The sequence below is a fragment of the Macaca nemestrina genome, chromosome 8, assembly GCF_043159975.1.
Source record: "Macaca nemestrina isolate mMacNem1 chromosome 8, mMacNem.hap1, whole genome shotgun sequence".
NCBI classification, from domain to species: Eukaryota; Metazoa; Chordata; class Mammalia; order Primates; family Cercopithecidae; genus Macaca; species Macaca nemestrina.
In genome coordinates this window covers 1,142,865-1,153,046 of record NC_092132.1, presented here as the reverse complement: position 1 = coordinate 1,153,046, position 10,182 = coordinate 1,142,865, and the positions used below count along the sequence as shown (strand labels likewise).

Genomic DNA, 10,182 nt, shown 5'->3' with positions numbered 1-10,182 from the left:
CCACCTCGCCCATTTGGCCGCGTGCACTGAGTGTCACTTTGCTGCAGCTCATTTCTTTCCAATAAAAGTTTCTGTGACTTAGTGTGGACCTGGATGCGATGTGGGGGCGGGGCCTGCGGTGTGGGAGTGGCCCGCGGCATCTGGTATCCTAGCAACTGCCGCTGCCGGCCGTGACCGCTAAGTCCTGGGAGCTGTTGGGCTCTGGGACCGCAGTTGCAGAAATGGAGGCAGAGGCGTGGGAGGCAGAAGGCTACAACCTAGTTCTGGACTCGGACCTGTATGATGCAGATGTCTATGATGTCCCAGACCCTGGGCTGCTCACCGAAAAGAATGGTGAGGGGTCCTGGCCTCGTCCAACGGGCATCCGCCAGGAAGTGGGTCTCACTCGGGCTTGGGTTCCATCCCCTGGAACGAAACTCCCCTGGGCAGTGCCTGGCAGGGCAGGGCCTCTGGAGGAGGGCTCCCCATAACCGTCAGGGTCGGGGACCTGAGGCTGTAGGTGGCAGAACTTCCAGTTCCCGCCCGCAGAGTTGACTTTCACGGAGCCGTCGCAGGTCCTGCCCTTTCTGACCAGCAGCCAGCAGTGGCAAAGCCTGACCCCGCGCGCCCCGCGCCCGCCGGCTGTGGCTGCTTCTGCGCACCAGCCTCCACGAGGTCGTGGAAAAGGTGCGCTGTGCCCGTCCTGTGCCTCCAGGCCTCTTTCGGGATCCGGTCCTTCCCCTAGAGGTTCCCTAGGCCGGAGCAGCCCCAACCTTTGACGGCGGGTCCGCTCCCCCCGGCCCACAGGAGAAGAGAGGCGAGCTGCGCGTGGCGCGCCTGACGCATGGGCTGGAGCCACTGCGCCGCCTGGAGGTGGCAGCCGGGCTGCGCTCAGTGGCGCAGGACCCGGTGGGCGGACGCTTCGTGGTGCTGGACGGCGCGGGCCGCCTGCACCTGCACAAGGAAGACGGCTGGGCACAGGAGACGCTGCTGGCGCCTGTCGGGCTTACGGGGCTGGTGACCGTGTTGGGCCCGCTGGGTGCCGTGGGCCGTTTTGTAGGCTGGGGCCCCGCGGGGCTGGCCATTCTGAGGCCCAACCTCAGCCTGCTATGGCTGAGCGAGCCGCGGGTGGGCAGGGCCCCGGGTTGGGCGCCCACCTGCTGCCTGCCGGTGCCTGACCTCAGGCTGCTGCTTGTGGCGGAGATGGACAGCAGCCTGGCGCTCTGGCAGTTCCGCTCAGGTGGTCGCCGCCTAGTGCTGCGAGGGTCACCACTGCACCCGCCCCCGAGCCCAACGGGCAGGCTCATGCGTCTGGCTGTGGGGCCGGTTCCTCCCCACCACGTCCTGCGCTGCTTCGCGGCCTATGGCTCGGCTGTGCTCACTTTCGATCTGCATGCCTGGACTCTGGTAGATGTGCGCTGGGATCTGCACAAAACGTGAGGGGGAATCCCCCTAAGGAGGGCCAGGCGTGTAGGGGTACAGGGCCTTCACAAGGCGATGTTAAGTCCGTTGGGCTTCTCCCATTCCCCACTTGTAGCACCATCTCGGACCTGGCTTACTGCGAGGAAGTAGAGGCAATGGTGACAGCTTCCCGGGACAGCACCGTGAAGGTGTGGGAGGCTAACTGGCAGATCCGGATGGTGTTCGTGGGCCACACAGGTGCTCTGAATTCTCTGCACCCCGAGCCTCGGCCTTTTGCCTCCAGCCGCTCTAGGCTGTCCAGCATCTCTGCAGCTCTGGCCAGGCCTTGCTGCGCTGACTGCAACATAGGCTGAAGGCTCCCCCGCCTTCAGTCAGCCGAGTGACCTGCACCCCTCCCACAGGCCCGGTGACGGCTATGGCTGTGCTGCCTAACACGACCCTGGTGGTGTCGGCCTCACAGGATGGGACGCTACGCACCTGGGACTTGCAGGCGGCGGCGCAGGTGGGCGAGGTAGCACTGGGCTACTGGGGTCAGGACAAGCTGTCCCGGCGCGTGGGCCGTCTGCTGGCGCCCGCACGCCCGGGCTGGCCGGTGCTGTCCCTGTGCGCGAGCAGCATGCAACTGTGGAGCGTACGTGAACTCTACTCGCCGTTGGCGCAACTGCCCGCCAAGGTGCTCCATGTGCAGGTGGCGCCTGCGTTGCCCGCGCCTGCGCACCCGTCTCTGCCTACTCGCCTCGTGTGCGCGTGCACCGACGGCTCAGTCTACCTCCTGTCAGCTGCCACCGGGCGCATAGTGAGCTCACTGCTGCTGGAGCCGGAGGACTGCGCGGCAGCCGTGGCCTACTGCCTGCCGCGCGAGGCGCTGTGGCTGCTGACCAAGGCCGGGCACCTGGTCCGCGCCAACGCGGCGCGCTGCCCCATGAGCGTGCTGCACCGCATGTGCCCGCCGCCGCCCCCTGCGCCGCAGCCTTGCTGTCTGCACCTGTACAGCCACCTCACGGATCTCGGAGGCGCCTTCTCCTCCTGGGAGGTCGTGCGCCAGCACCAGGGCGAGTTGCGCCGCAGCGCTGTGGCCTGCGCCTGCAAGAACACGAACCGGTGGGTGCCGGAGCCCGCGAGGGTCTGGCGGGCAGAAGGAGCGGCAGGGTCCGTGCCAACAGGCTCTTCCCACTCGCAGGTACCTGCCCGTGGTGGGGCACATGGACGGCAAGCTGTCAGTCCTGGATTGGCTGTCGTCGAAGACTGTCTTCCAAACGGAGGCGCACAGCCCGGGTCCGGTCGTCGCCATGGCATCCACCTGGAACAGCATCGTGTCTTCGGGTCAGTAGCTCCCCTGCCAACGGTCAGGCTGCCACAGAGCCCCCTCCCCTCCGACAAGGCCCAGCCAGGCTCCGCTGCCCACAGGTGGGGACCTGACGGTGAAGATGTGGCGCGTCTTCCCCTACGCCGAGGAGAGCCTGAGCCTGCTGCGCACCTTCTCCTGCTGCTACCCGGCTGTGGCGCTCTGTGCGTTAGGCAGACGCGTCACCGTGGGCTTTGAAGACCCAGATAGTGCTACCTACGGCCTGGTGCAGTTTGGCCTGGGCGACAGTCCACGATTAGACCACCGGCCCCAGGACGACCCCACGGACCACATCACCGGTGAGGGGGCAACACAGGTGAAGCCCAGCCCCCGCCCGGCTCGGTTCCTGACCCTGAACCCTGCCCCCAGGCCTGTGCTGCTGCCCCACGCTCAAGCTGTATGCCTGCTCCAGCCTGGACTGCACCATTCGCATTTGGACCGCTGAGAACCGCCTCCTGCGGTAGGCTGGGAGGTGGGGAGGACTGGGGTCTCCTCCCTCTGCCTCCCACCAGAGCCCAGTGGCTGAACTGGGTGGAGAAGGCCTTGTCCCTGCTGAGCCTCGGTTGCCCTGGGTCACCTCCAGGCTCCTGCAGCTGAATGGTGCCCCTCAGGCCCTGACTTTCTGCAGCAACAGTGGAGACCTGGTGCTGGCACTGGGATCCCGCCTCTGCCTGGTGTCCCATAGGCTCTACCTGCCTACATCCTACCTAGTTAAGGTGTGTGGTGAGGACAGAGTGAGCAAGGTGGGCCCCTCACCTTGCCCGCCTTGGGGGAGCAGACCTGGGTTCCCCCAGCCAGGCATACAGGTTCCTTCTCCTATTCAGAAGATGTGCTGGAAGGTCCCAGACATGGTGGACGACCCTCCGCTGCCACTGACGAGCCAGGAATCACTGACTTCCACCCAACTGCAGAGGCTCAGCAACCTCCATCGGGCAACCAGCCTCAGGTCCCATACGGGCCTGCTCAACCCTCCTGGAGGCCCCCCTTTCCCACCCTGGGTGAGGGCCTGGCTGCGTGGGGCCCTCTGGAGTTGATGCAAGCCTGCCTGAGCCTTGGCACACCCATTTGGGGTCGGTCCTTGTCCCAGCCTCTGCCCCAGCCCACTGACATGCCACCCAGCATCCCACCTGTGCCCGTCCCTGCTTGCAGCAAGGCCTTGCCTCTCATCCATCGTCGGAGGGCAACAGCTCAGCACCTGGTGCCGGAGGAGGTGGGGTGGGTCCTCCTTAACCCGCCCTGCCCAGGCTCAGGCCCCAGCCTTCAGCCCTGGGGCAGGCCTGGGATCCCTGTGGTTGTCTGGGCAGCACGTAGCAAGGCTCAAGGAAGAGCAGGCTGATCCCTGAACCCTGACTCAGGACTTGGACGCCCTAGTGGCCCGGGACCGAGACCTTCAGCAGTTGAGGCTGGGGCTAGTGGTCCCAGCAGCCCGGCCCCCACCCTCCTGGCAGCAGCGCCAGGAAGGCTTTGACAATTACCTCCGTCTGATCTATGGCTCTGGCCTGCTGGTAGGTGTGGGGTCTCCCCCAACCCAGTCCTGACCCTGGCCTCTCCTCTCCACCCACCGCTCCCACCTGGTCTCTGATGGTCCGTCTGCTCCTGCTACCCTCCCAGGGCATGCAGTTTGGAAGGGAGTCCCAGCAGTGGAGCACCGGGACCCTCACAGTAGAGAGAGACCTGGGATGTGTGTGCCCTACCCCAAGCTGCCCACTGTCTTGCCCGGGGTGAGGTCAGCACTGCAGCCCAAACAGTGCCAACAGCCCTGTCCCCACAGGACCTGGGGCCCCTGGACCAGCACTTCTCCCATCCTCCCCGAGTCACAGTGCCGATCCCACCCACCCACCGTAGGGTGCACAGCAAGGCATCCCAGGTAAGGCTTCCCACCCTCCCGCATGCCTGCTGGGCCGCCATGGCCCCTCTGCCACCCTGTGACTCCTCCTATACTCCAGCTTTTGGCCCGCTCCTCACTGAGCCACTGCCTGGGTCTCAGTCTGGATCTACAGCTGCAGTTGGAGCAGCTCCGAGGGAGGACGACCGTAGCCCTGGACCTGCCATCCTCCCACCTGCAGTGCAGGGTGAGGGACCCAGGCACGTGGGGTACCACCTTCTGAGGGACAGAGCTGCAGGGGCGCTGGGGACTGTGTTGTTCTGAGCCCCCATTCCATCCCCCAGATCCCACTGCTGCCAAAGAGACAGCCCAAGGAACCTCTTTCTAGCCTTGGGGGCTTCTTTCCTGCCACCGTGCAGCCCCACAAGGTGAGACCCCCACCCAGCTCCTGGAGAGCCACTCCTCTCCAGGCATCACTCTTGTGCCTGCCATCTCCCCTTTGCTACAAATCTTTGTGTCCAAATCTGACCCAAGGGCCATGCCCACCTAAAACCAGAGGGCCAGGCTGCAGCCTCCCACGCACCCCTCACCCCTCACCCTTCACAGTCTGTCTAACCCTGTTCCAGTACAGCTGTGTTTGTGGCCACAGACTCCTTGCTGCTCTGGGAGCTGACATCAGGCAAAGCCAGGCCCCCAGCCGGTTATGCCACACACTGCTTTCCCCCGTGGAGGCTGTGGAAAGGCAGGTCCCCTAGGGACTTTTCCTGGAAGATCAGAGTCCCTGCCCTTTAGAGGAGCAAAGTCAAGGGAACCTGGCCCTTCAGAATCCACTGTCTTCCCATCCTCACATACACCAGGTGCCCAGGCAGGCCTCAGCCCCTCCCCCAGCATATGCCTGGCACCGTCACTTGCCCAGGTGGGTTACTGACTCTTTGGACCTGGGTACCACCATCAAGCTCTTCGTTGCCCTCTCTCCAAGCTCCTTCCTTCCTCCCTGGCCCCTGTGCTTCTTTTAGACTTTCTTGTCCCAGGGCTGGGCCAAGTCCTGTGAGGAGCTTGCGGGGTGTCAGGGCCCCTAGAAGCCAACACTTCCCCAGGTTTCCCTTCTCATTTGTCACAGCTGATGCTCACTGAGGGCCTCACCCCTGGTATCTCAGGGTTCTCCTGCCATCTGTGTTGAGAGTAGGGGTGCCAGCTTAGTCAGCTGTCGGAGGCCTGGCAGCAGAGCTGGACTGGCGGCTGAGGGGCTCTGAGAGGTTATACAGGTGACCAAGGTGGTGGCCAGGCTAGGGGAATCCAGGTTCTCAGCATTCCCTGCTGTGCCCACCTCCAGTACTGCCTGAGGCCTATCTGCTTCCCCGGCTATGTGCCCAACTCAGTGGTGCTCCAGCAGATGTGGCTAAATGCGGAGGTCAGCGGCCTCGGATCCCTGACTCAGCTCGCCTCCCAGAGAAAGCTCAAGGCAAGGGACGGGGCTGGGGACTTTGCTGGTAGGGGAGGGCTCTGCTGTCCTTGCAACCCATTAGGCACCACCTCTTGCCCCTCTGCAGCCAGGGGCAAGCCAGGATGCCCTGTGGTTGCAGTACCCCAGGCCATCCCAAGCCCAGTGGCAGAGAAAGCTGCTCCAGTGGCTGGGGGATAAGCCTGGAGAGGAGGAGGAGGAAGATCAGAAGGAAGAGGAGGAGAATGAGGAGGTAGAGGAGGAGCTGGACCGGGCCTCGGCTTCCCTGAGCTCGCACTCCAGCCAGCAGCTGGATTCCTGGGAACTGGAGGAGCAGGTAGAGGCTCAGGCAGGGGCCCCAGGCCACCACGGGAGGTGGGCTTACACTGAGACCCAGACAGGTGGGACCTGTAGCCACTGCTGTTCCACTAGAGTGCTGTGGACTGGACCCGGGAGCCCCGGCGGCGCACGTGCGAGACTGCCAGGACCCACCCTCATCCCTGGCACCGTCATGGGAGTTTGCTTTTGGATGAGCATTACGCGCATCTGCCCAAGTTTCTGCATTTCTTCATCTACCAGACCTGGTTCAAAGAGTTGTTCCCCGTCTTCAACCTGCAGGTTGGAGGGAATTCAGGATGCCTGAGAAGCATGGGTTAGGGTGAGGGACAGGGGAGAAGGTAGGGGCTGGCTTGGGTGTGACATGGGAGCAGCACCTCAGCATGCTATCCTGCAGGCATACCCGGAGGCCGGCACGGTGGAGGGCCTGGCCTCACTGTTGGTGGCCGTGCTGGAGGAGACCACGTGGGTGGACCGTGTGCACATCCTGCAGGTGCTACTGAGACTGCTGCCCAACATAAGCAGTGATCTCCAAGGCCAGCTGCAGGGCCTGCTCATACACTTGCTCAACCTGGACCAGCCCCCCAGCCTCCAGGTGTGCCCCTTGTCCTGCTCCCAGTCTTCCTTCCTGCCCACCCGCCCTCAGCAACCACATCCCCTCCGCCTGCCTCAGGACCAGACGCAGAAGAAGTTCGTGATGCTGGCGCTGCAGCTGCTCCTGGCCTGCTCCCTGGAGTCCCGGGATGTGGTGCTGGAGCTCATGTCCTACTTCCTGTACTCTCCGGTGCGCTGCCGGTGAGTCTCGCTCCGGCCCAGCCCTCCCTGCCACTGGGAAGGCCTCTGGACAGCCACATGCATCTGTCCCAGGCCGGAGCTCAAGAAGCTGCTGCATGGGCTGGGCCTTCAGGACCCGGAAGGCTTCCTGTTCAAGGAGATGATGACCTGGGTCCAGAGCTCCGACCTAGACTCCAAGGCTGGTTTGCGTACTCGCTGCCGCCAGAAACTGGAGGACATGATCCAGCAGCTTCAGGTTGGGCTGGTGGGGGCCGGGGGTGCCTTGGGAACCCTGTTGCCTTCTCTGGCTTTCTACAAGTCCTGGGATCAAAACCAGCTGAGGCCACGGGCCCCTTGCCTTGCCCAGTCCTGGGCCTCCAGCCTCCCTGCCCTGAGCATCTCTGGAGATTTCCCTGTGCAGGTGGAAGTCACAGGGGGTGTCTGGCCCTGGGTGTTGAGCCAGGGACAGCCCTGGGACCTCCTTGTCAAGGGAGGGGCAGCCCCTGCCTTGGGCTGAGGGTCAGGCAGAAGGGAGTTTCAGTGGCCATGGGGGTGCTCAAGGAGCCAGGGTGCTTGGCCGTGGGTCACCTCCCCACAGATGGAAAGCTCACAGCCACTGTCTTCAGCCAAGTTGCTGGTGGTGCTGCCCAAGGTCTCCAAGACCTCAGCACTTTCCTCTCCTCCCAAGGAGACCCCATCGCAGACTTCAGTGGTCTCTGGGGCACCCACGCATGCCTCCGTGATGCCCTCGGGCACCTCCTGGTCACCCTCCAGCATCTTCAGGAGGCTCTCGCAGGTCTCAGAGGTGCCTTCGATGGTGGTCTCACCTGCGGAGCCGCACTCTCTCTCCCCGGAGCTCCAGGCCCAGCAGACGCTGGCACCCACGCGCAGCTGGGGGACCGGCCAGCTCGGTCTCGGAGTGCTCTCCGAGATGCTGAAGAGCTTCTGCCTGGAGCCCGAGGCCCGCCTGGGCCCTGCGGGGCCTGCTCAGCTGCCCGAAGAGCCGCCGCTGCTGGAGGAGACCGACTGGTCGCACTCGCAGCTGCTGGACTTGGGCCCCATACACGCGCTCAACTTCTTCTGTCAGCAGCTGCGGGCACAGCAGCGGAGCTCGCTCCAGGAGGAGGCTGCGCATCCGTACCCGCCGGTGCCCGACACGGTGGCGCCGGTGCCCGACATGGTGGTGCCACCACCCCGGGAGCACTGGTGCGCGAGGCCTGCGCCGACGGGGCCTGCGTGGGGCGGCCAAGCGTGGGGCTGGACCGGCTGAACCCTCCTCTTTGCCTCCAGGTACCACCCCATCCTCCGGCTGCAGGAGGCCAAGGCGCAGAGGTCCGCGAGGTGCGCCATGAGACTGAGGGGTGAGTGGGGCCAGGGGTGGAGACTGGGCCCCCATCCCGCCCCAGACCCCAGGCCTCACAAGCCTCCGCCCGCCCCCAGGCCCGGTGCTTTCCCGGCTCTGTGCGCGCCGCACCCTGGATGGCCCCATCCGGACGCTGAAGCTGCCGCTGCCACGTGTGGAGCCGCAGCCTTTCCCCCGGGACTGGCCCACGCCCCCACGCCCGCTGCCCCCGCGGCTCCTGCAGCCCGCCTTGCAGCGCTACTTTCTGCCAGAGGACGCGGACCCTGACACCTATGGCTGACCGGGCTGGTGGCCTCAGCCTGCCTGGCTCTGGGGCTTGCCATTGGTATTTGGCCAAGGCCTGCATCGGGAATAAAGTCCAGAGAATTTCTTTCCGCAGGATGCCGCCTGCTTTGGAGGGCCCTGGGGTGCGCAGGGCGTGCGGGCGTGCGGCCTGAGCCCACCGTGGCGGCAGAAGGCGGGAGCCGGAGGCCTGGGAGGTGGCCATCATGGGCACCAGCGTTCCTGGAGGGGTGGCTGGCCTAGGGCAGAGGAGGCCCATAGCGGGGCCCCATCCGCTGGGCACGGAGCAAACGTTTTCTGGTCAAGTACTAGGTGTGGAGATGCGGGCTGACCTTAGAGAACGCGTCCTGGGCCAGCCCACAGCCCGGGGTGGAAGGGAGTCCTGCCGGGCCTGGGAGGTCACAGACTGGGCCTTCCGGGTCGACACAGGTGAGACCAGGAGTTTGCAGACCTTGCTTTCGTTACTTTTGCTCTGGAAAAGAGAAGAATTGATGAAGGCACCAGGAGCTTTTTTCTGAGCAACAACGAAGAAGATCCTCTCACCCCTTTAGCCTAAAAACCCCTAGGGGATGGGTTTGGTTCCGGTTCCCAAGGACTCAGCCTCTGGGCCGGGCTCCTCTGCGCTGTGTGGCCTGGCAGGGCACAATACCTTTGCACAGGCTCTCGGGGTGGCTCTGGGGGAAATGCCCGGCTTTTACACCTGTATTTTGTGTTGTCTGAGCAGTGATTTCTCTCCTGTATTTCTAGCCTCTGGCTTTACTGGTTTCTTCACGATGGCTTTGGTTAGAATTGCTCCTCCACACCTTCCCCGTCACCCCAACCTTGTGCGGTGGCTCTTGTTATGGGGCCACCAAATGGCTGCTCTTTCCCAGGCCAGTGCTTGACACAGTGGTACCACCATCCCAAGAGCACGGGTGCGCAGGGCCATGTGGGATGGCCAAGTTGCTGGGCCCAGCTGAACCTGCCTCTTTACATCTAGCCACTCCCCCATCCGCGCACTGCAAAAGGCCAAGGTTCACAGGTGTGCGATGAGACTGAGGGCTGAGTCTGTCACTAGAGGACTTGACACTTTTTATGAAAAATTAGGGCCGGGCGCGGTGGCTCAAGCCTGTAATCCCAGCACTTTGGGAGGCCGAGGCGGGTGGATCACGAGGTCAGGAGATCGAGACAATCCTGGCTAACACGGTGAAACCCCGTCTCTACTAAAAATACAAAAAATTAGCCGGGCGTGGTAGCGGGGGCCTGTAGTCCCAGCTACTTGGGAGGCTGAGTCGGGAGAATGGCGTGAACCCAGGGGGCGGAGCTTGCAGTGAGCCGAGATCGCGCCACCGCACTCCAGCCTGGGAGACACAGCGAGACTCCGTCTCAAAAAAAAAAAAGAAAAGAAAAATTAGTAAACCTAGATACCTCGGTCA

At 63.9% G+C, this 10,182-nt stretch overlaps 1 protein-coding gene across 1 annotated transcript; it reads left to right on the top strand.

Annotated features, from left to right (window-relative positions):
• Positions 1–6: 6 nt before the first annotated feature.
• Positions 7–8,855, top strand: LOC105488483 (WD repeat domain 97). Its single transcript, XM_011752606.2, is given in 24 exon segments — positions 7–333; positions 529–608; positions 610–666; positions 787–1,415; positions 1,517–1,638; positions 1,803–2,502; positions 2,582–2,724; positions 2,809–3,045; positions 3,116–3,206; positions 3,330–3,462; positions 3,571–3,744; positions 4,102–4,251; positions 4,518–4,613; positions 4,693–4,818; positions 4,916–4,999; positions 5,905–6,033; positions 6,122–6,349; positions 6,445–6,630; positions 6,746–6,943; positions 7,022–7,143; positions 7,216–7,378; positions 7,811–8,328; positions 8,413–8,483; positions 8,563–8,855. Coding segments are annotated over 24 exon segments (4,752 nt in total). The 5' UTR covers positions 7–221; the 3' UTR covers positions 8,766–8,855.
• Positions 8,856–10,182: the final 1,327 nt, after the last annotated feature.